The 26,016-nt window shown below is 34.3% G+C and overlaps 1 protein-coding gene across 2 annotated transcripts in view; it reads left to right on the forward strand.

The window, feature by feature from the left end:
• EPRS1 (glutamyl-prolyl-tRNA synthetase 1) overlaps positions 1-26,016 on the forward strand; it is an 81,161-nt gene that overhangs the window by 7,466 nt on the left and 47,679 nt on the right. For both annotated transcript variants that reach the window (XM_081297480.1, XM_081297481.1), the window contains exons 4-16: positions 1,001-1,157; positions 3,869-4,008; positions 4,794-4,888; positions 7,980-8,106; positions 8,489-8,681; positions 10,172-10,343; positions 11,840-12,073; positions 13,889-13,973; positions 14,387-14,446; positions 18,952-19,062; positions 21,601-21,737; positions 22,919-23,126; positions 23,745-23,857. In XM_081297480.1, coding sequence (XP_081153606.1) covers positions 1,001-1,157; positions 3,869-4,008; positions 4,794-4,888; positions 7,980-8,106; positions 8,489-8,681; positions 10,172-10,343; positions 11,840-12,073; positions 13,889-13,973; positions 14,387-14,446; positions 18,952-19,062; positions 21,601-21,737; positions 22,919-23,126; positions 23,745-23,857 — 1,832 coding nt within the window. The remainder of the gene's footprint in view (positions 1-1,000; positions 1,158-3,868; positions 4,009-4,793; positions 4,889-7,979; positions 8,107-8,488; positions 8,682-10,171; positions 10,344-11,839; positions 12,074-13,888; positions 13,974-14,386; positions 14,447-18,951; positions 19,063-21,600; positions 21,738-22,918; positions 23,127-23,744; positions 23,858-26,016) is intronic.

The following is a 26,016-nucleotide window of genomic DNA, read 5'->3' on the forward strand; positions in this document are numbered from 1 at the left end:
AGCTTTATCATCTTCTAATACATTGTTATATACTACTGTTATTATTACAGCATTATGCTGTATTGCCCACACTGACTTCATAGTCCTGTGGTCAAGTAGTCCTTCTCCCTCAACCTTCCCAAGTAGCTGGGACTGTAGGCTTATGCCACCTCACCTGCATTTTGTACTATTATTCTACTTAAGGATATTAACAGTATTCATCATAGATCAAGTTAAGGAATGCTCATTGTGTTTTTACTTTAATAAAAAGATTAATTTTTTATAAGCTCTAAAGTTTGAATGTTTAATCCCACATCAGAGGTTCTGTTGGCATTTAGTGTTACGTTTATCTACCTAGATTCCTAGATCATCTAATTTAACTAACTTACTTGACAAGTTAAGCAACAAGTCTAGAAAAATTAAGAGATTTGCCCAGGGTAACATACAAGTTTGGATCCCATTTTCTTTTCTGAGTATATACTTTATTTAATTACAGTCATTACTGATTAATTGTTGGTGCATTTTCCCTCTGCCTTATTTGTATTTTGATTCTTCTAAATGTCATAAAGCTTAAAATATAAAGAATGGTTTTTAACTATTTACTTTTACATTCTACAGACTAAGACCTGCTTTTTTAGTTGTTTCAAGTTGGTTACTCCTTCCTATTACCAGTTCTCAGGTCTTTTTAAAAAAATTTTATTTTTTACTTTTATTTTATTTTATTTTTTGGAGACAAGATGAATTTGTTTTGTTTTGGTACCAGGGATTGAACACAGGGGTGCTTAACCACTGAGTTACATCCTCAGCCTGTTTTTGTTTTTAAGGTAGGTCTCCTTAAGTTGCATAGGGCTTAAATGCCATTTTAGATCCCAGGTATCCAAAATTGAATCCATAGAATGGATTCTATAATTTGAGATAAGTGTAATTCTAACTAAGGCATCCAAGAGTGTACTGTTGCTCAAGTTAACTAGAATTTTTTCGAAGTGTGGGGTGTATTTGTTTTCTGTCTTTGTGTTTATAGGTTGATCACTGGTTGGAATTTAGCACTACAAAATTGTCTTCGTGTGATTTGTTTGCTTCTGCAATCAGTGAGCTCAATCATTGCCTATCTCTGAGAACATACTTAGTTGGAAACTCCATGACCTTAGCAGATTTATGTGTTTGGGCCACTCTAAAAGGTATCAAGAATTTCTCTTAAAAAATTCTGTTTTAATCATTAAATATTGTTTTGGATAAGTACATGTATTTTTGTGTTTCTGTATATGTGTGCATAATGTTTAGGTAGTACTTTTTTTTTTAATACCTTTAGTTTGTTTGTTTGTTTATTTTTTATGTATGCTGAGGATCGAACTCAGGGCCTCGCACATGCTAGGTGAACACTTTACTGCTGAGCCACAACTGCAGCCCTAGGTAGTACTTTTATGACTTTTGCAGAGGAGTGAGTGCTCCATCTTATTTCTGTACAATATGGGAATTTCCTGTACTCTGTCCTTGGGGGTCATCTGTCTCACTAATCCCTCTTGCCTTTGGAGGTGTCTTTGTTCCTGTTTAAGAAGCCCTTATCCCATTTCTGGTCAGTACTTGTCCTACCTCAGCCATTTCTTGACTCTGGACACTTGTCTCTCATTTGAAAAAATATTTACTGCTAGTAGGACTGTTAGAAGGGGGTGGATAGTGAGGTAGTTTGGACTGTTATTCTTCTGGCAGAACACTATTTTTCTTTTTTTGTTTTTCTCCTGTGTTGTTGATGGAACACAGGGCCTAGGCAAGTACTTTACTGCTAAGTTTCATCCCCAACACTTACTTCCTCCTCTCCAATGTAACAGATAAAAATATATATTTAGGAACTTGGAAAGTCAATTTATTTAAAAAAAACAGACAACTTTTCATGAGGTTCAATTGATATATAAAACACTTACTTAAATTGTATAATTTGGTAAATGTTAACATGATATACACCTGTAAAACCATCATTACAGTCAAGATAATGGAATATAACCAACACCCCACAGAGTTGCAGAAATTTAGAGACAAACCTCTACAGTTCCATTGAGTTTAGGAAATAGACTAGAGTTTGGGGAAAAGAATTTATAGAAGCAAGAAAATATAAGATGGTTTGGTCAGCCATGTATTCCAGATTTTAAGGAGGTAAATGCCAAAGTAAATAATTCTGGAAGGGCTGGGGATGTGGCTCAAGCGGTAGCGCGCTCGCCTGACATGCGTGCGGCCCGGGTTCGATCCTCAGCACCACATACAAACAAAGATGTTGTGACCGCCGAGAACTAAAAAATAAATAAATAAATATTTAAAAAAAAAAATTAAAAAAAAATAATAATTCTGGAATGAAGTTAGGCTTTCATGACATAAGATCACTTATGGAACTAGGCCAGAGGGGAGTTAGCACCTTTAAAAAATAAAACTTTGGGGGCTGGGGTTGTGGCTCCTTGGTACAGCATCGTCTAGCACATGCGAGACGCTGGGTTCAATCCTCAGCACCACATAAATAATAAATAAATAAAATAAAGGCATGTGCCCATCTACAACTAAAAAAATTTTTAAAAAATTTTTGAAAAATGAAATAAAATTTTGATTGTGTAAGTGACCACAGAGAAGCCAAGATGATTACATAGGGACATATGAGCATGCTTTACAAACGTACATCATATATGAGAGAAAACACGGATTATTGAGGATGACATAGGGTGATGTGATTATAATTTGTGGGAGTCTTTGATTTATTAAAGCTTAAGGTGGATTAATTTTATTATCTGTGTATAACCATGAACAAAATCATCAGTATAATTAATTGAAACTGGGTTAAATAGTAAGTAGTACTAGGAATTTAACCCAGGGACACTGAAATACATTCCCAGTCCTTTTTATTTGTATTTTGAGACAGGGTCTCATTAAGTTGCCGAGGGTCTCACTAAATTGCTGAAGCTAGCCTCAAACTGGTGATCCTCCTGCCTTAGAATCTCAGTTCACTGGGATTATAAGCATGTAGCTATGTGTATTTAATAGAAATTTATAAAGTAGTTAGGAAGGATAATGGGATTGATGAGATACAAAGGGAACTTGAATTTTGTTATTTTCTTAAAAAAACCCTGAATACAATAGGGCAAAATATTTGGGTTATGGTACATGCATAGGCGTTATTTATGTTCTCTACTCTTTTGTGCTTTAAACTTCCTCAAAATTAAATTTTTATAACAATAACCAACATAAAATGAAGGTCTATTTTAATTGAACTGAACTTTTTCATGACGTTTTTGCCTATTTTGAATTTTGACCTAGTGTTCATGAAAGAGATGTAATATTCTCCTATAATTCTGTTAGGATTGTAGCTTTTTAATGTTAATGACTTAAGTAAATTTTTCCATCAGTGTCTTTTTAATATTATATCTGAGGAAACAAACTACTTCTTGATTTTATTGTTTTCTCCAGTTGATACACTTAAAACTTTAATTATGAAACGAAGCATTTATTTTGACAATGCATGTGTTGAGGGAGTAAAGGCAGGATCTAATATTAGAGAACTTAAGTGAATTGAACTGAAAAAATATTTGTAATGGTTTTGTGAATTCTATAAAATATATAAAAGTATAAGAAAATATTTCCACATATATCCACATTTTAAAAGCTTCATTAGGGCTGGGATTGTGGCTCAGCGGTAGAGTACTTGCCTAGTGCGTTTGAGGCCCTGGGTTCGATCCTCAGCACCACATAAAAACAAATAAAATAAAGGCATGTCCAACTACAATTAAAAATGAATATTTTTTTAAAAAAGCTTCATTATAGAAACACAACTTTAAGTTGCATTTACTTAAATTAACCATGATTAGAATTTTGGTTTGAATCTGAAGTTTTATTAAATTATGTTTGCTATTAGGAAATGCTGCATGGCAGGAACAATTTAAACAGAACAAAACTCCAGTTCATGTAAAACGTTGGTTTGGCTTTCTTGAAGCCCAGCAGGCCTTCCGGTCAGTAGGTGCCAAGTGGGATGTTTCAACAAACAAAGCTAGAGTGGTAAGTGTTTTTTTAATGCTAACATTTTGGTCTGAGACCCGAGTTTTGAAAATATAGTTATTTCTACTGATGATAAAGCTTCTAAGAAGTAGCTAACATCATTGTCTTGGTTTGATTCAACTGTTCAATTACATAAAGCCCTAATCTTTATGTCTGAAAGATTGTGCTGATACAATGTGTGTTCCTTAGGCATCCAAACTCCATATAACTGAAATCTCATTTTTATTTTGTTTTGTTTTGTGCTGGTGATTGAACCTAGGGCCTTGTTCATGCTGCTACCACTAAGCTACATCCCCAGCTCCCATCCTCAGTATTTTACAACTGTGCCATCTTTTTTTTTCTCCTGAAAATTCTGTTCTCAGTTTTGAAAACCATTGCCCATTGGATCCTGAGATTCTTCAGAGCCTTTTTGTTGATTCTGTAAGGGGATGTGGCATAGAGAATGTAGGAAAAAAATCTTCTTCTCCAGAGTCTGCTTAGTGTTTTACATACTTTCCAAGGTCTAGCTTGGTTTTTACTTCCTTTTAAATTTCCCGTTGATCCTAGATACTGTTAACTAATTTCACCTGAGTGCTTCAGTGGCACCCAGTACATGTTGAAATTGCTTGTGTTTGGTTTTATTTATTTCTTTCATCAGATTTTGAGTCCTCAGGTGCAAGAATGATTTTGCTCATAACCAGTGTCATGTCTGATAAGTAATAGTTCATGAGTATTTGTTGAATGGATGTATTCTTAAACATTTAACCAGACAACTTTTTGTTGTTGAGAATATTCTGTTTTTTTAGGCACCTGAGAAAAAACAAGATGTTGGGAAATTTATTGAGCTTCCTGGTGCAGAAATGGGAAAGGTTACCGTCAGGTTTCCTCCAGAGGCTAGTGGGTAAGAAAATACAGCTCATTTTTATCATTAAATATTTTTAGTGAAGTAGCTTTAAAACAGGTATTAAATGTTTTATTAATAGGTTGATATAGAAGGACATAAGTTATATTTTAATTGTGAGAGTTAACATTCTTAACATTTTTATGGCTTCTGAATTATTAACAGCTAGTATTTATTTAGTTCATAGTCAGCTTATAGTTTTTATTACAGTAATAGTTGTCATTTTTATTTTCTTCCAGAATTTATTTATTTATTTTTCTAGTGCTGGGGATTGAATCCAGGCCCCTGTCTAGGCAAGTGCTCTACCACAGAGGTATACCCCTAACCCACCTTGTTTTTGTTTGTTTTTGAGATAGGATCTCACTAAATTGCCCCAGCTGGTTTGGAAGTTATGATTTTGTATCAATTTTCTGAGTAGCTGGGATTATAGGCACATGCCACCACACCCAGCTCTCTCCCAGATTTTTAAATACAAATCAAGAAAATACCCATAAAAGAAGGTTTAAATTTTCTTTGTATTTCAGATGGTGATGGGGTTGGCTTTTATTAAATAAGGATTTCTATTTATATCCTGAGCCATGCTTTTAGTTAATGATAGAAGTTACAGTAGCATTCCCCTCCACCCCAATAAATGAAGAGTCGTCCTGAAATACTCACTCCTACCCAATTCTGAAATTCTAGGCACACATAGAAAGTAATGTTTGAATTGCTCATGAGGGGGAAAAACCGTTCTAGTTGTTGGCTACAACCTGGGACTGACTCAGGCCTAGCCCAACAATCCTTAAGGCTACAGAGACACTCTGTCTTTTCACATCTGCATTCCAATTTTTTTTATTCCCCCTGTAGCAGGGATTTAGCCCAGGGGCACTCAACCACTGAGCCATATCCCCAGCCCTTTTTATATATTAGAGACAGGGTCTCACTGAGTTGCTTAGGGCCTCACTAAGTTGCTAAGGCTGTTTTTCAACTCTTTATCCTACTGCCTCAGCCTCCCAGGTTGCTGGGATTACAGGTTTGTGTCACCATGCTGGACCTGCATTCCAATTTGGAGCACACTGGTTAAGCTTTGTAATAGGGTCCTTCCGTTGATATTAATACTATAAAATATGTCTTACTAAAGCTGTTAGCCTCACTTAGAAACTTAGCCTTTTGAAGTATTATGCAATATTTTGTTAAATAAGATGATTATTTTTTTCCAAATTTAGTTTAATTTCAGATTGTGTATTCTGTAGCCAATTCTTTGCCTCCTGTGGTAAATGGAATATGTAGACAATAGAATCTGACAGATAAGGAAAGAAATTTTCTGTCATTATTATTTCTTGGGCTAGTAAGCTGTTTGTGTTTATATATTTAACAATATAAGATTCGTAATATTTTATTTTATAAATGAATGTTTTTTAAATTATGTCAGTCTCAGAGACCATGCTCTCAGCCTAATAAAGTTTAGGGATTTGAAATATAAATCAATATCCAGTTTTTCTTAATATTCATCATTTTGGTTATATTCCCTTATAAGAGTTGTATGTCTTATATGAAAGCCAGAAGGCTTGTCTTTGCCTTAGTCTTACTCTTAGCTAACACGAATTTCTAGATACTAAGTATTTTACATACTTATTATCCGTATGTGCATATACTACCAAGTATTTCTCATAAAAATAAATCACTGATCCTAAAACCCCTGTGAGGAAGGGCACTGTTATAATCTCTGTTTTACAGATGGTTTCATAAAGTGATTCATAAGATGTTTTAGTAACTTGTCAAACCTACACCATTTGGCTTCAGAGTCCATGCAACTGATGATCATGCTGCTTGTTTGTGTTATGAGTGGTAGAATCCTAATTCTGCAGCACTACTAAGTAATGTACTTTCTTTAGCTCTTATGACACAGGTTTTCTTTTGAGCTGATTATTTGAGTTGTTCTGTGAATATTTTATAATCCTATTAGCTTTCTGGAGGTTTGGGAATTGTTAGAGTGGCATGCATTATTTTAGAGTCATGTAACTTTATTTAAGCACAAGCTATGTTTTCATTTCATTTCATTGCCCCCCTCCCCCCACCTTTTTTTTTTTTGGTGGTAGGCATTTAACCCAGGGCCTCATGTATTTGTCTGCATTGACTTCTGCATATAAAGCCTTCTTAAAATTAAATAGTTGATCTGGAATGCTGTATGAATTTCTAAAAGACTGATTTAAAGAATAATGCAGAGACATACAAGGGATTGTATTTTTCCCCTCCTATGTTGGATATCAACTTAGATTAAAGATGTACTGTGTAATTAGTGACTGTCTTAAACAGTGTGACTGCTGCTACAATTATCGGTTGAAACTAATAAAAATTGGGGAAAGCTAATTATTTAAACTATTTCATGCCTGTTTTTTGCCCAGTTGAATGTATTTTTAACACAAGTGGTACAGGATGTTGTTTTTGACCCACAGCACTGATAGAAGAGATTGATCAATAATGCCTCTGATTCCTTATCATTGTCAGCTGCCTATAGGAACAGAATGGTATTTTCATAGATTTGGATTCAGAGTATTGATGCTAGAGTGAGACCTATCACTTAGTTAAAATCTTTTTATTGGCATTTGAAAAAACTAAAGCCTAAAGAAGTAAAGTGGCTTTTCTTTGGATTCCTAATTCTCATTTACTCTCTGATTTAGCCATCATGATGCAGTGACAGTGTCAGAGGTGCTATTCTTTAGTGGGTGTTAGGTGGGTATCCAGTTCGCAGTAGCAACAGGTCTTATTAAAAATACACTACCAGGTAGCATTGGCAACAGTTTTGGAAGCAGTTTTCCTCTAACTGAATGACCATTCCTTTTGAAAAACAGAAAAATATTTTCTTTATGGTTGTAATGTTTGTAAATGTTTTTCCCTTTGTCAGCTTTTGCATATGAAGTTGTTTCTTATGGTTATAAATGTTGTAGTCTTTTGTCTCTGTTAGGCTCAGATTTTTTATCGTAGTACTTCTTAGAAAATGATTGAAGTACCAATTAGAAAGGTTTTTGTTTAGTTCTCCTCAAAAAGGTTAAGTTTAAGTATTTAGTTAAAACTTGTTAATGAGTTTCTTTGTGAAATGTTTTTGTTTTAGTTACTTACACATTGGGCATGCAAAAGCTGCTCTTCTGAACCAGCACTACCAGGTTAACTTTAAAGGGAAACTGATCATGAGATTTGATGACACAAATCCTGAAAAAGAAAAGGAAGATTTTGAGAAGGTAATTAAAAGTGTAGATGACCTCTTTTTCAGAAAGTTCATTAAAAAATAGAGGGTGACCTGATACCTTTATGGTATGAACATAAATTGTGTTTCATAGCTGCTTTTTACCTTTCATCTGTATGTTCCATATCCTAGACCTAAACGAAGAAATGTTGAGTTCCCATACCAAAAATTTATTTTTATCTCTCTAATCACTGCAGAATCTCTCTCTCTCTCTCTTTTTTCTTTTCTGATCTAATGTCGTACAACTTCCATAACCATTTCCAGGCTGTTAAAGACTGATGGTGTTTTATGACATGTGCTCAGAATGCAGTATTAAGGAGTAAAATGCACAAGAAAGTGCAAGGTGTACTAATGGTTATTTTGATTTCTTATTGCAGGTTATCTTGGAAGATGTTGCATTGTTGCATATCAAACCAGATCAATTTACTTATACCTCAGATCATTTTGAAACTATAATGAAATATGCAGAGAAATTAATCCAAGAAGGGAAGGCTTATGTGGATGATACTCCTGCTGAGCAGATGAAAGCAGAACGTGAACAGAGGATAGAGTCCAAACATAGAAAAAATTGTAAGGCACATTTAGTATCTTATATTTTAATTGATATTCTTTTATTATGTTTCTTAAGTAGCACATGATTTCTTTTTTGTGAAAGGTGCTGGTTTAAAACACTTTCAGAATTATGATTTGTACATTGATTAATCTCATTGAGATCTTTTTTCTTCATCATCTTTACATTCTTACTGCTTTTATTAGCATCACAGTTGCATATGAAGTGTCCATGCCTGTAATTTTCTTATTACATGCAGTCATTTGCAGTGCATTTATTTTATTTGAAGGATTCCTTCTGTAATATTATATAGTTCTTTTAATTTAAATAATTAACATTTGTAGATACTTTTTTTTTTTTTTTTTTTTTTTTTTGATGGTGCTGGCCCTGATTGAGCTCAGGGACACAATACCATTTCTAAAATGTTTGATGATAATGCTTTTAGCACCCAAGTCTTCCTTTCAGTATGTAGATACATGTGAGTATAATATATAAGTTTAATGTTACCCTATATCTCTGAAATATCACATGACTGAAGAGCATACCTTTCTTACTCATAACTTGCGTCCTAAACTTCTAAACTGGGCTGCTTCATTTTGTAATTATGTTGCCAGAATTTCTGCAGTGTTTAAATCTTGAATGTTACATTTGAGAAGTATAGTAAATTTAAATTATCATAGTAAGCGTTTTTTATCTACATTTTCAAAAAATGTTAACTAGACTTTTGAATCTATTTTGATTGTTGAGTATAGGTAAAATGTCTATTATGTCTTCAGAAGTTTCCAACAAGAAGGGTTATTTAAGAGTTCTTTCTTACAGTTGAGGGGTAGGCTTTCAATATTCTGATATAGGTAGGACTATAGTCACTCAGGACATAGAGTCCTTTTTTCTGGAATTAAAACTTTCTTCTTTATTGTACACTTTTTTTTCTGTCATCTCTCGTTTTCTCGGATCCAAGAGTTTCCTGCTTCTCATTGGGATGACTGAAGGGACTTACAGGGAGCCCACGGGCTCAGGCTCTCAGCCCGAGCCGTGTTCTTCAGACGGGCACGGGCTGCAGCGCCAACGCCTGTGGGCCCCAAGGGCCAGGCCAAACTTGCTCTGTCCTGTGCGCATGAGGCAGCAAAGGAAGAGAATGCTTCTACTTTAAAGGCACAGTGTTAAGTTTGGGTGGGGAAGAAGACAAGGGCTTGACCAGTTGTGCCATGAATGGAAAATGAGAAATATCAGATGAGAAAAACCTCTTCTCTTATCCTTAATTTCTGCTGTATCAGGAAATGGGTTGACTTTATCCTTTCAACATATTTAGAGTGTATTTTCTATTTTGTCAGATAACTTTCATAAGGAAATGTTCTTGGTGTTAGATATTTTAACTGTTAATGTGTTTAAACCAAGGGAGCATGTTTATAATATAAAATGAAAATTTGCGTTGAATTACAAAGTAATTTTATTTCAACCAAATTAGTAATTAATACATTATATAAACTGTAATATGACTATCATTTTATAGCTATTGAGAAGAATCTACAAATGTGGGAAGAAATGAAAAAAGGGAGCCAGTTTGGTCAGTCTTGTTGCTTGCGAGCAAAAATTGACATGAGTAGTAATAATGGTTGCATGAGGGACCCAACTCTTTATCGCTGCAAAATTCAACCACACCCAAGAACTGGGAACAAATACAAGTAAGTGAATTTCTTTCCATATTGCTAGATAGCCTTCTTGCTTTTGCTTTGATTTACCCTATAAACATGGAATAGATGTAGAAAAGTCAGGAAATCAGGATCTTTTTTTATCCATAGATTAAGCTGCAAGCCTTTTAAAAAGGCTCATGTGTTCAAGTTATTTCATAGGTCACTTTAATCTATACAAGTTTTTTAGTCTGCCTAAATTTGCTTTTCATGTATTGATTGGGTAGGTATACTGTGATGAAGATTTTTCTCTTTTTGTAATAAATTCTGATTTTGCTAGGTATAAGGTGACTTAGAAAAGTGATGGTATAAAAATATACTGAAATGTGAACAATACAAGAAAACAATTTTTTTCAAGTGTTTATTTTTACTGTGTAGGTTTTCAAAGTAACAGGGTTTTTTGTTGTGAGAATGTGTGTATCTGTGTGTCTGTGTGTGTCCCCTACACTAGAGATGGTACCCAGGGCAGTGCTCTTCCACTGAATATACATTTTCAGTATCAAAAATTGCAACCATGTGTGAGTTTTTTTAAATTAGCTGCCACTCTTCCCAGCCTGATTCTCCTCAAGGTTTCCTTTGTAGTATAATGTAATGGTTTCTTAACTTGTGTCTTAAAAACTAGAAGATAATATAATAATATCTCTTTAAAAGATGAGTTTTATTCTGTCACATTTTAAGCAGAACGGTAAGTAACCTAATAATTTTCTTTCTTTCTTTTTTTAAACTTACAAAACACTGTTCTACTCCCATTTTGTTATGTTGTTGTTATTGTATGCTTGTGTGTGTGTGTGTGTGGGGGGGGGGTGATTGGGATTGAACCCAGGGCCTTGGGGGTATTAGGCAAGCAACTGAGTTACATACCCAGCTGTAAAATACTGTTCTTGAATACACTTAACTACAACACTGTTAAGACCTTTAGGTATCTATTAGAGGGATTATTAAAAAATATTCAAAAGCTAAATTCTTTCAGAGCTGTCATAAATATTGCATATTGGTTCCTACCACGTTTTATATTGGTCATTATAGAAATATGATTATAGAATTTGCCAAGCCAATACCCAATTGTGTATTAAATTACAAATTTGCTTTTTAATTTGAATGTTGAGTTGGGCTACTGACTTATCTCCCATCACCCCCAGTACTGTGGATTAAACTAGGGGCACTTTTCCATTGAGCTATATCCCTGCCCTGGTCTTTTTATTTTGAGATGGAGTCTCACTTAATTACCAAGGTGGGCCTCAAACTTGTAATCCTCCTGCTTCAGCCTCTGGAAGGAATTACAGGCATGCACTACTGCACCCAGCAGACCATTGTTTTCAAAAGCTGATAATGTTTTGTTATATTTTGAGTTATGAGTCATAAATCTGTTTGTTTTTAAGAAACTCTTATAATGTATGTTTTAGATTTGTATTGCTGCTTGTAAATACTTTTTCTGACAAGTGTAAAATATTGCATGTTGATTTTTAAACATTCTCTTTTTTTTCCCCTAGTGTTTATCCTACATATGATTTTGCCTGCCCCATAGTTGACAGCATTGAAGGTGTTACACATGCCCTGAGAACAACAGAATATCATGACAGAGATGAGCAGTTTTATTGGATTATTGAAGCTTTAGGAATAAGAAAACCATATATTTGGGAATATAGTAGACTAAATCTTAACAACACAGTGCTGTCCAAAAGAAAACTCACGTGGTTTGTCAACGAAGGACTGGTTGATGGATGGTACGTTTAATATTACCTAGAATTGACAAAGAAGCAAAAGACCTATACCAGTGATTTTTTTTTTTTTTTTTACCTGCTTTAGATCTGGAAGGTGGTATAATAAGCCTATAGGATTCCTGACTCATACCTTCATTTCAACTAGTACATTAGGGCTTCCCCTCCTTGTTTTAATGCTGCAAACTTGGATGCCTACTGTGGACCAGGACACATGGGAATGAAACACATACATGAGGTCTTTATTTATTTATTTATTTATTTTTGGTGCTGGGGATTGAACCCATGGTCTTGTGCATATGAGGCAAGCACTCTACTAATTGAGCTATATCCCCAGCTCCCTAAGAAAGATAAGTGTAAAAATGAAAGTGATTTTATATCCATGTATCTTTGTTATTTATTTGTTTGTTTGTTTGTTTGTTTGTTTTTTGGACTGGGGATCAGACCCACGACCTCTTATATTCTAGGCGAGCACTCTACCACTGAGCTAAATCCCTAGGCCATTTTTATTTTATTTTGAGATGGGGGTCTCATTAAGTTGTCCAGCATGGTGTTGAACTCTCTATCCTCTTGTCTTAGTCTCTTGAGTAGTTGAGATTATAGGTGTATGTTATCACGTTAAGCCTAGCCAGGTATTTGTAGAAGAAGCCTGGTTATCATATTTAAGAAGTCTAAAAAAAATTCTTTTTAACCTTCATTAACAAAGAAAATTTTTTTTTTGGTGGGGGGCATGGTGCTCACAATTGACCCAGGAATGCTTTACCATTTTTTTGAGACGAGGGGCTCATCAAGTTGTTTAGGGTCTCACTGAGTTGCTGAGACTGGCCTCAAGCTTTGAATCTTCCTACTTTAGCCTCCTGACCTGCTGTGATTATAGGCATGCAGCACTAAGCTCAGCGTAGGTTAACAAAAATTTGTATATTAGCTTATGTTAGTATCAACATGCTGGTGACCAAATTGCAAAATATATATTTTTTACTTTTTTACTGTGGAGCTGAAAAAAGGCAGATTTATCTTGGACCCCATACAAAATATGCTATTTCAAACTTAGTGAGGTTTGGAAATTCCTGCAGAATATCAGTTACCTACATATACATTCTTTTTTTTTTTTTTTTAAGAGAGAGTGAGAGAGGGGAGAGAGAGAGAGAGAGAGAATTTTTAATATTTATTTTTTAGTTCTCGGCGGACACAACATCTTTGTTGGTATGTGGTGCTGAGGATCGAACCCGGGCCGCATGCATGCCAGGCGAGCGCGCTACCACTTGAGCCACATCCCCAGCCCTACATATACATTCTTACATGTGTATTTATACACAGATGGCATATCATTTCTGATTCTCATGGTCATATGTAGAATTGGACTTTGAATATTTGTTAAATAAAATCAAATAAAGATGTACTAATGCGTGTGTTTTCCTTCTTTGAAAGTAATCAATATTTCATCATTGTATTTTTTAGTATTTTTTAGTTGTAGATGGACACGATATCTTTATTTATCTTTAAGGATCAAACTCAAGGCCTCACATGCTTGGCAAGTGCTTTACCACTGAGCCACAACCCCAGCCCTCTTTTTTTTGGACTTTTGCTATTTCCAGAAATGCATTTATTTTATAACAACATGTAACTAGAAAGTAGTTTTTCTCTTTCATGGACTTGGATGCATTGATACTGAAATCTCTCCAATGACTGTAACCATTTCTTAGCCCAAATATTTAATAAGCGAATACAATTTATAATTCATTAAGTATCTTCTATTCTCTGAATCTGCACATTGAAAAGAACAAACAAACTTGGTATTTAAAAATTATACATATTTTCCAGGGATGACCCAAGGTTTCCCACAGTTCGTGGTGTACTAAGAAGAGGGATGACAGTTGAAGGACTGAAACAGTTTATTGCTGCTCAAGTGAGTTTTGGTTTCTTTTCTAGTGTCTGTTTGAATTCTCAAGTATCTCAGTTACTCTCCCTCTGGGTATTATTATCTTTGTTCTTCGTATTCCCTATTTATGCCTTATGTTACAAGGGCAGAAATTTTACAAAGGGAGTAAGTATAGCACATATTTATAATAGTGGAAAATTGGTAATGGCCTAAAGTCCTAAGCTAGTATTAGACAAAGGCAGCTGAAATCTTTTACTCAGTAAAATACACGATGTTGACTGAGCAGTCTGCAAACTGAGCTTTGACAAAAACTGTTCAAAGCTAACAATTTAAATTTGAAAATATTAGAGTTTATTTTTTTCTAAACATGAGCTTGACTTTAAGTAAAGAACAATTCTACCTAATAATATTTATTCTTAACTTTATTATTGTTTTTCAAGGGCTCCTCACGTTCAGTTGTAAACATGGAATGGGACAAAATCTGGGCATTTAACAAAAAGGTACATGCTTAACTCTCAGTTCTTTTTCCTCCTGCCTAACTCAAGTAATGTATATATGTAGAATTCATTAGTGTGCATATGGTAGAGAAAAATTTGTGAAGAGTATTGTCATTTTGCAGACTTTCAGGAAAATGGAATGTTTTCCTTTTTTAAATAACTACTCCAGCAAGTACCAATAATTGAAACAAACTTGGAGGTCAGGGAAATGATAGTAGTTTTTTCTTTAAATCTTTTATGAACACTTTGCATTTCATTTTTCTGCTTTCAAGCTGCGAGCACTCTGTAAGAAGGTATTACTTAATGCTTTTATTTGCCTTATTTAAATATAGCTTCTAGCATATTACATGTTATGACCTGAGATGTTATACAGCTTTGAAGCACAATCACATTTATATAAAAGACTTGTTCATATAAATACACTGAAAATGCATTATTCCTAGTTTTATAAAATGTGTCCTCTTGTCTTAATGACAAAGGGAAGTCTTGACTAACTTCATTCTGCTGTTCCCTTGTGTGGTTTAGAGGACATAAGAGTTTTGAAATTACATTTTTTATTGAGTTGTTTTGAAGGTTTATTAATGGTAATTTCTGTGTCTTATTGAATGTAGCTATTTTTTAAAAAAGACTTTGTTTAACTAAAAAATCAAATGAGGAATATTGCATATTGACATTGTTAATTACTAATTGGAAGCAGATGCTTGGACACTATAATAAGGCAAATCATTAAAAGTGCCATGTTTTAAACTTTGGTTTCTGTGATTGTGTTCTGTAAATTCTTTGTTGGGATTGCTGCTTGATTGTGCTTATGTCTTGTCTCAAGAAATAGTTGCTTGTCTTGCATGTGTCTTGAATTTATTTTATTTAGTCCTTTGTGTTTAGTCAATTTTTCAATCATAAAGGAATTATTAATTGGTTTTTTCTGTTGCTGCAGTTACTAATAAATCTGAATAGAATTACAGGCAAAGTTAACTTTGATATACCTTTTATTAATAATCCAATATTCAAGGATAAAGTTTTGTGGGTGGGTACCAAGGATTTAATCTAGGCACACTTTACCACTGAGCTATATCCCCACTACCTCTTTTTATTTTGAGACAGGGCTTCAATAAGTTGATGAGGCTTTCCTTGAACTTGTGATTCTCCTGTCTCAGCCTCCTGAGTCACTGGGATTACAAGCATGGGCCACCGTGTCCTGCCTGAAGATTTAAGTTTTAATCAAGTTATATATACTTGGTTCAAATATATGAAATATATTTCATTTAGACAATTCTGTAAGATCTGTTGAAGTTAAATAACATAATCCCCTGTCATTCCTTCCATTTTCTTTTTCTAGAGAAACCACTTTCATTTCTCTTAGATAATTCTTTTGGCATTTATTGCCCCAATGAAATGAAATGCTGCTACTTTTGTTTTTAGTTTTTGGTGTGATCAGTTATCTTCTCATGATTGAATGTGAGGATTTAGGTCTCTTAATTTTTCTCATCACCTTTTAGTTTCCTCCATGGTTGATTTGTGTCATTTTCCCCCTCATTTGTTTACTTTTCTCATTCTTTCTCAAAGTCAATGGATTTACTGAATTTCCTACTAAGATGCTCATGTATCTCTTGTGTTCTTTGAGTTTCATCATGAAAACATCTCTGCCAGGGTTTTTATGCTGTTTTTTTGGGATCTAGATTAGTGGCCTGTTTGCTTCTGAGACATAGCTGACTGTTTAGGTCTCTCTTTATTCCCTGGGAATTCCCTTTTCCCTGTAATGGTCTCCTGTTTTCTGGGTCTTCCCTCTTAGTTTTTTGTTTTTGTTTTGAGACCAGAGTCCATGTTGCTAAGCTGGTCTCAAAGTCCTGGACTCAAGCATTTCTTTTGGCTTAGCCTCCTGGAAAACTGGAACTATACATAGGAATATGCCACCAAGCGTAGCTATTCCTTTTTTTTTTGTACAAGAGATTTAGTTATCATTGAGCTATTTTTTTTCTTTTTTTGTCTACCCTCTTGCTTTGTTTTTGTATACCCTCTGGTAGCTCCCTGAGAAGAGAAGTGTGAAATGAAGATTTTTGAGACCTTGCCAAAAACCTAGTTTTTAATTTGAAATTTCATGATAGTATTCCCAGTTTGGGCATGTGGGTCCTTCTTTTGAAACTCATTTCTTAAATTCTGGGGATTTTTCTTAAATTTTTTTTTTCTTTTCTTACTTTTTTCTTTCTCTCAAGGACTTGTGCATGGGAAGCACATGCTGTACCACTGAGCTGTAACCTCAGCCCCTATCTAACTGTATTTTCTTTCTTCTCTGGAACTTTTCTTGTGCATATTTTAGACCTCCTGGACTGGTCCTCTAATTTTATTTTCTCTCTTTATCTCCCCCTCTCTCCTTCTCCTTCTGTGTCTACCCCCATTGAACTCAGGCTATGTTGCCCAGACTAGCCTTGAACTTGTGATCCTCCTGCCTTAGCCCCCAGAGTAGCTGGGATTACAGGCTTTCACCACTATGTCTAGCTATCTTTAGTTTTATTAAGATTTAAACTTTTCAGTCCAGGCAGAAGAGTCACAGCTTTTAGGTGTTCATTTCAGACCTGTTAATATGTTTCTCTGAACCTATATTTACTGCTTCATTTAAAAAAATGTATGTTAGTATTTTAGTAGTGAGATAACAGTTTTCCCTAGTTCTCATCCCTCTCACCCCTTGCATCTGTCCCCAACTAATAAAACAATGTAGAGACTTATCTCCCTTGCCCTCAAAGAAGTAGTCTTACAATGAAAAATTGGAATAATCCCCAGAAATTAAACAGGAAGCTGTTCTGGTTGAAGTATATTAAGGAGTCTGGAGACTACTCTGTTTAGTCACATGTACTTGGATACCTACCAGGACACCTCTTTGAAAACCACGGAAGCAGAGACTTTTTTAGATTTATATAATTTTAGAGCAAAAAAGGACTTTTGAATCCAAGATTTGCCAGACTTGCCTGGTCCTGACCATCCTTCACAATGCTTGCTTAAAACTAGATTTCCAGACTTTACTTCAGACAATGTTACCATAATTCTTTAGGTTTAAGTGGCCTGGGATTGTGCTCACAGTTGCCTCAGTGATTAGTCCACCATTGGAAACAGTCTTTTACTTTTTTTGTCAGCTGTGGAAACTGAGCTGCAGTGAATGGAACTAAGATAGGATTGTCTTGTAGCCTTTAAAAAATTTTATCTTGGTGGTTTAAATAATAAACTGAGTTGTCACAAATAAAATCTTGTATCATTTTTACTCAGTAGAAGCTGAGAGAAGGAACCTGTGACTAGTAAGAATGACCTTTAAGCCTCTAGGAAAATTCAGGTAAACAGTAAAATGTAGAAAGACTAGATGTTAATTTAATATTGGCATATAATACAAACAGAGAGGTGTAGCAGAAGAGGGAAATTTAAGTAGTACTTTTAAACTTTGCATAAATCGTCTTCTGAGAATGGATTCTTTGAGTTTATTCAGAATTTCCATATTATTCAAAATACCTTCAAAGCAAAAGAAAAGCCAGTCTGACAATAGTAACATTAAAAAATATAAAACAAAGGAAAGTTTAATTAGCTATGCCACTTCCTGCACCCTTCTAAATGGTAGGGAAAACAAAAAACTAGTGCATTTGATTCTATATTTGCTTTTATCTGTATTTTCTTGCTAAAGGTTTTATATAGTATCTAAATATTAACTATGGTAATTGTTTATTATGGATAATTTTAATTTGAATAGTAACTCTGAGAGAAGTATATAGACTTCTGAAGGGGTTACTCCTATTGTTTTTAGGTAGGAAAGGTTATAGTGTAATAAGTGACAATTCATTCCATTATTCTGCAGATATTTGTTCCTTGGTAGGTACTGGAAATATAGTGGTTCTTATTGTTGTATACACAGGTTGAGTATCCTTTATCCAAAATGCTTGGAATCAGAAGTGTTTCAAATTTTGGATTTTCCGATTAGGGATTCCCAACCTGAATGTGCATATAGACCAATAGAATTATCTTGTTTATACTTTTAATCTAAAAAGTTGCCTTATTATAGTGATCAAATGTCGGTCTGCTTTTGATGGTAATGTGTTGCCTAATACCAATGATAGTAAATTAAACCCAAAACAGAAATATCGATAGTCCCTTAAAATGGATTTCTCCAACAATACAAAATTGAAGATCACATTTACCTAAAGAGATTAATGTGTAATCCTACAAGATTTCTCCTACCTTCAAATACCAAATTTAAAGATTATTTTCAAAATATTTCTAGTATAATTAAGTTGGATTCTCTTCACTTGCCAATAGTTATTCTTGAGGAAGAAACTCTAAATCCTTTATGTTGTCTCAATTGATGATTGTTTTCTTTTTTTTCCGACTTGACAGTTAAATATTCAAAAAGATAAACCAAAAAAATTAGTAAATGCAGTAACAAAGCCAGTTAGTGTTCTTGTTCTGTTACTTATTTTATTTATGATACTTACAAAATATTTCAGTGTTTTAATATGAAGATGTGTTTGTTGTAGGTTATTGATCCAGTGGCTCCACGATATGTTGCATTATTGAAGAAAGAAGTGATCCCAGTGAATGTCCTTGAAGCTCAGGAGGAGATGAAAGAAGTAGCCAAACACCCAAAGGTCACCCTACAGTTTTACTAATGTTTTCTCTCTTAAAAGAAGGAGCAAAATTATAAAAATAAAAATGTACTTTATGGAAGTAGCATGATTTGGGGATAATTTTCAATTCAGCATTACTTGTCAGGATTTGATGCCAATTGAAGCAAATCTTTTTGTAAGTTTCTTACTGGAGAAATTGATTCTACCACTGTATAATATGGCACAAAGCTGTTACATGCTTGGTGCTCATTTTTTATTCTGTAGAGATAAACATATTACATAAAAAGAGATTCTTCCTGGAATCATTCTGAAAGATGAGATATTATAATTCACATTCTTTATTTGGAAGCTAAGATAACATTTGTTCTCTAGGTTTTTAACAGTACCATTGTCTTTAAACCAAAACATTCAAAACACATACACACACACACTTTTCCTTTTTCTTGGGGTGATGGAACTGGGACACAAAACCAGGGCCTCACACCTGATGGACAAATGTTTTAACACTGAGCTATGCCCCTGTCCCTTAGATCTGCTAATATTGAATCACAACTCCAGAGTCTGTCACAGTGCATTTTGGAAAATATCTGTGAAGTAAAAGTGATTACTATCCATCTGAATTTCAAATTTAAATCTTAGATGTGGGTAGCAGAGAGTTCCTTTTAGGTAAGCCAGGATTGTTGTTGTAACTGCTTGGATGACAGTCTTCAAGCAAAAATATGGGTTGGTTTTGTGTGTGTGTGTGGGGGGGGGGGGGTGCTGGGATTGAACCCAGGGCCTTGTGCATGCAAGGCATGCACTCTACTAACTGAGCTATATTCCCAGCCCTCCACTTCTAATTTTGCAAGTTGTCTAAAAATCTTTGGTCATAGACCAGTTCACTCATGTAGTAACAGATGTAAGTCTATTATAAGTGAATGGGGGGCTGGGGATGTGGCTCAAGCTGTAGCGCGGTCGCCTGGCATGCGTGTGGCCCAGGTTCAATCCTCAGCACCACATACAAAAAAAACAAAGATGTTGTGTCCGCGGAAAAGAAGTGAAGGGCTATGAACATTCTACATTGTAGCCATATATAATTGTCTTTCTATGTATGACGTTAGCTACTTTTTAAAATTATTTTATTATTTACATTTATTTTATTATGTATTCATTTAATTTTGGTACTAGAGATTGAATCCAGAGGTGCTTTTCCACTGAGCTACATCCCAGCCCTTTTTATTTTTTATTGTGAGACAGGATCTAGCTAAGTTGCTAGGCTGACCTGGAATTTGGAATCCTCCTGCCTCTACCTCCCAAATCACTCAGATTATATATATGCACCATCATACCCAGCAAGAATCAAATTTTTTGAGTGCTTATTTGTTAAGATGACAGTTGTAATCAAATAGCTTAAATTCCTAAGTACTGCTTATATTGTTAAATAACTAATTGATTAGGGAGCACACTTTTTTTGAGGGTTTTTTTTTTTTTTTTTTTGGTACCAGGAGTTGAACTCAGGGGCACTTAACCATTGAGCCACATCCCCAGCCCTTTTTTATATTTTATTTAGAGACAGGGTCTTGCTGAGTTTCTTGAGGTCTCAATAAGTTGCTGAGGCCAACTTTGATCTTATGATCCTCCTGCGTCAGCCTCCTGAACCTCTGGGATTACAGATGTGCCCACTATACCTGGTTAGGAAATACACTCTTAAATTGTTACTGGACTACTAATTTGATCTGTGGAGTTGTCATTATTAATATTATCCTCATTTATTTTTCTGTATTTAATCAATATGCATTTCATTTTAAGCTCAGTTGTATTATTAGTTATTATAATTCACATTTTTCTCAAATGCATTGGCACAGTCATTGAACAATGATTAAACAATTACAGTTTACATTTCTTTCAAAGGGTCTTCTCACAGGGTTTTTTCTTGTGAACTCTGTCAAACAAAAACTGAAACCTAACAAAGACAGCATTCTTTTTATTCTCCATATCTCTTATTCTCCATATATAATGCACACTGGAAAGGCAGAAGAACATTTCTCTATCTATACACGTATGTTATACTTCAAAGTTTGGCTTTTTAAATATGAAAGGTCCACAATTTCCTGTCATGGTAGTATGTTTTCTTTTATAAATTCTATAACCACTGAGCAGGAATAACTTTTTTTCTCCTTTGGTGCAGAATCAGTGAGATTCTGAGGATAGCAAAGCAGTTTTTGATATAATACTGTTTTAGGTATGAAATCAGTGAGTGATTGGATTGTCCTAGGCTACAAGGAATCTTAGAGTCAGGGTGTCTTACCCAACACCATTTCTACTCTGAGGCCAATGTGACTTTTTCTGACAGCTGTTAACTGTTTAAATGCTAAAATCAGAAATGAGACTATTCATGTTAAAGTAAATGTATGGCAGAAAAGTAAAGCATTTTCTTTCTAATATATTAGTGGAGTTTTTAAAGTGTGATAATACAGGTCACTTTGGTTAAAGAATAAAATGAATGAATGAATGAATTTTACTGCTGGGTTCAATAAATTATTGCTTCAACCAACACTGTCCTTTCTTTACATTCACCAGAATCCTGATGTTGGCTTGAAGCCTGTGTGGTATAGCCCCAAAGTTTTCATTGAAGGTGCTGATGCAGAGACTTTTTCAGAGGGTGAGATGGTTACATTTATAAATTGGGGCAACATCATCATTACTAAAATATACAAGTAAGAACTTTTTTGTTTGTTTTCAGATAAATATGGAAAAAATGTCTTTTGTGTTCATTACTTATTAAACATTACTTAATTCAGACCAATTCATGTTGCTGACTAGTAAATCTGCCCAGATATACATAGATACTGCGAACTCTGGACACAATTTCTTAAAATATATGTTGCAGTTTACTAATAGTCTATCAGGATATGTTTTATTTGTGATGTTAAAAATGCCTACATCTAGACACAAAAAATAGTGCTTTAGACATCATTTTTATCATGTCATTGTTAGTTAGTTATCTCGTGGGAGGATGCTTTGAACAGGATTTTATATTTAAACTTTCTCCTGATATTTACTTTAAAATTGGTTAATGTTAATGATGAATTTTACTTTCTAATTAATATGCTATGTATGCTTATTAATTTAATTTTTAGTTCATACCAATGGACATAGTATGCTTAAGACTTACTTATGTAAGTTCTGAACTGCATTATGTGTTATTACATATGATGCAAGTAATTATTAGATGTTTTTAAATATAACATTTTGTATTTTATAATGTTTAATGCAGGTCATTTAAATTTATAAGTATATTCATGTTCTTCATCATGTGTAGGGATCTGTTGTCAAATACCTCGATAGCAGAGATTACATTTTATTCCTCTTATTAATATATGCCTGGCATATATTAAAAATTCAAATATACATATGTATATATTTTAAGGTGCTCTTTTGTTTGTTTGTTTTTAGTTGTCAGTGAACCTTTATTTATCTGTATGCAGTGCTGAGAATTGAACCCAGTGTCTCACACATGTGAGGCAAGCACTCTACCACTGAGCCACAACCCCAGCCCCTCAAATATATGTTTGATTTCAGATTTTTCCAAAGAAAATTTCTTTTTGGTATCAGGGATTTAACCTAGGGGTACTTAAGAGGGAGTGGGAACCCCATTCTTTTTCATTTTTTAGAAACAGGGTCTGATAAGTTGCTTAGTGTCTCACTAAGTTGATGAGGCTGACTTTGAACTTAGATCCTCCTGCCTCAGCCTCCCAAGTTGCTGTGTGTCACTACACCCGGCCCATCAAAAGAAAATAATAAATTATTTTCTAGTAATTTAATTATTGTCAAATAAAATAATGCACATATAGCAGTTATAGTTTATTTTCTTTGAATATTTTTCAAATATATCTAGAAATGCAGATGGAAAAATTGTATCTCTTGATGCAAAATTGAATTTGGAGAACAAAGACTACAAGAAAACTACCAAGATCACTTGGCTTGCTGAAACTACACATGCTCTTCCAGTTCCAGCAATCTGTGTCACTTATGAGCACTTGATCACGAAGCCAGTGCTAGGAAAAGATGAGGATTTTAAGCAGTATGTCAATAAGAACAGTAAGGTAACTTCTAAAAGAAGCCATATTTCATCTTTCTTTATTATATAAACTTTTCTTTAACATTTTTAAAATCACTTTTAAGTATTTTGGTTTCTCAAGTAATATAAAAAAGATTCATAGAATTTTATTTAAATAAAAAGATGTTAAACAATAATGTTCCCATGTTATAAATGATAGTGAAACAGTGAAGTAACTTGCCTGAAGACAGAAGTGAGGCTGTATTCAAACCCATGCACCTTAGCTCCAGAGCCCCTGCACTCTGTTATGCCTTTCAGTTTAGTCTGTTACGTGTTTCTTCCATTGTATTTTATATTTATAGTGGGGAATTTAACTTTGAGTCAGGGTCTTGCTATGTTGCCCAGGCTAGTCACTAATTCTTAGGCTCAATTGATCCTCCTGCCTCAACATCCTGAGTGCTAAGATTACAGTCACACATCATATGTAGCTTGTCACTGATTTATTTCACAGATTGCTTTTTCAGTTTTTGTGCTTAAGTAGTAATCTTTTAAGCACATCTGTTTAAAATGAGGCTATTTTAGCTACTATAAAAACTGCTTGCATTTTAGAGTTGTCTGTGCTCTAATTTGAAAAAGTGATTTTGGTCTTATGTTGTCTTTATAGCATGAAGAACTAATGCTAGGGGATCCCTGCCTTAAGGATTTGAAAAAAGGAGACATTATACAACTCCAAAGAAGAGGATTCTTCATATGTGATCAGCCTTATGAGCCTGTGAGGTAAGTAATTGTAATTAGACATCTAAACAAAAATGCTTAAAATTCTTAGTTTATTTAAAAAGTTGGATTTTCACTAAAATATCACACCTAATCAATTTCTGCTCAGTTGTATGTTTTATATTTAATATTTCAGAATTAAGTAATTTACTTTAACAACTAATTGAAATAACATAGCGTACATTGAGTATTAATAAATTATTTTTTTCTATCCCACTTTAAAAAAATTTATTTTGAAATAGAGTTGTGCTGAGTTGCCCAGACTAGGATCAAGCTTGTGATTCTCCTGCTTTAGCCTCTGAGTAGCTGAGATTCCAGGTGTGTGCCCCCACACCTACTCGGTTTTATTCTTTTCTGGTCTGCTTTTCATGGCCACCAGCCTGGAAAATTCAATGTAACTATTTTTAGCAGTTTTTTTCCCTGCTTAAAAATTCTTGTTAGTTTCAGAGTGAAAAATCTCAATTTTTTTGTTTGAAATACAAGGTCATTATTGTCTTTCTGCCTGTTTGAGCATAACTGTTGCAGTTTACCTCACCCTGATCCCCCCATGTTCAACATATTGGACTGTGTAGACTTTTCCGAAAGCATCAGTTGTCTTTGAAATTCTGGGCCTTTTCCTGGAATGTCTCTGCTTCTTTATCTTCATCTCAATTGCCTTTTAAAACATGCTTCCTCCAGAGCTCTTTGTATTCTTCTAGTCTCATGAGGTACCCAACCTCTGTCACCATAGCATTTGGCATTTCTCTCTTTAGCATATTTATTAAACACTGTTAAACTGTATCTTTTTTTTTAATATACTTTTTTTGTTGTTAGTGGATCTTTATTTTACTTATATGCAGTGCTAAGGATTGAACCTAGTGCTTCCCACATGCTAGGCAAGCGCTGTATCACCGAGCCACAACCCCATCCCCAAACTGTATCTTTTTGTTTATTTTGTTTCTACCTCTAGAATTTAAGCTTATTAAGAGAGGTACTTTTTCTTATTCATCTTGACACTTTGCTTTTAGTCAAAAAGGATCATGCATTCATGCATGCAAACAGTATACAGTGCCTGCTCCTTAGGGAGTTCTCATTGAATGTGTGATGGTGGTGGTATTATTAACTAGAGTAAAAGAGTACTTGATTTATTATCAAAAAGTTGTTGGACTTTTTAATAGATAGTGTATAGCCACATACAAAAGAGTAAAGTTGGATTCTTACCTCAGTATATACAGAAATTCACTCAAAATGGAGACCTAAATATAAACACAAAAATTATAACACTGTCAGAACAAAGCAAGAAACTATATAACCTTGGCAGTGCTTTCTCTTTTGGGTGGGTGTTCTGGGCATTGAACTCAGGGGCACTTGGCCACTGAGCCATATCCCCAGCTCTATTTTGTGTTTTTTATCAAGAAAATGAAAACATTACCCACAGAACAAGAGAGAATATTTGTATACATATCTGATAAAGGGCTTATATTCAGAATAAATATTCTTGTAACTCAATAAAAAGACAGTCCACTTAAATATGGGAAAAGGATTTGAATAGACATTTCTCCAGAGCAGATATACAAATGGTAATCAATCTCACAAAAAGGTGCTTGATATCATAGGGAAATGCAGGTGAAAACCACAGTGAAATAATCACTCCATATCCACTGTGTAAGCTAAAAATAAACAGATAATAACAAATGTTGGAGAGAATTTAGAGGAATTTGAGCTCTTACGTTGATGTAGGATTGTAAAATGACCACTTTAGAAAACAGTTTGGTAGCTTCAAAAGTAGATCTAGAGTTATCATTTGATCCATCAGTTCTGCTTCTATGTTTATATTCAAAAAGAATAAGAATATGTCACATAAAAACTTGTACATGAATGCACATGACATGATTCATAATTACCAAAAAATAGAAGCAACCCAAATGTCCAAACTAACAAACACACAAACAAAATGCAGTACATTAATACAACTAAGTATTGCTTATCTGTAAAAGGACTGAAGTACTACAACACTGATGAACTTTGTAAACATTAAGTGAAAGAAGCCAGTTACAATGGTTGGGCATGGCGGCACATGCCTGTCTATAATCCCAGTGGCTCTGGAGACTGAGACTGGTGGATCATGAGTTCAAAACTAGCCTTAGCAACCAGGAGGCACTAAGCAACTCAGTGAGACTCTG

Source organism: Spermophilus citellus (genome assembly GCF_964194105.1).
Source record: "Spermophilus citellus genome assembly, chromosome: 6".
In the NCBI taxonomy this organism is placed as follows: Eukaryota; Metazoa; Chordata; class Mammalia; order Rodentia; family Sciuridae; genus Spermophilus; species Spermophilus citellus.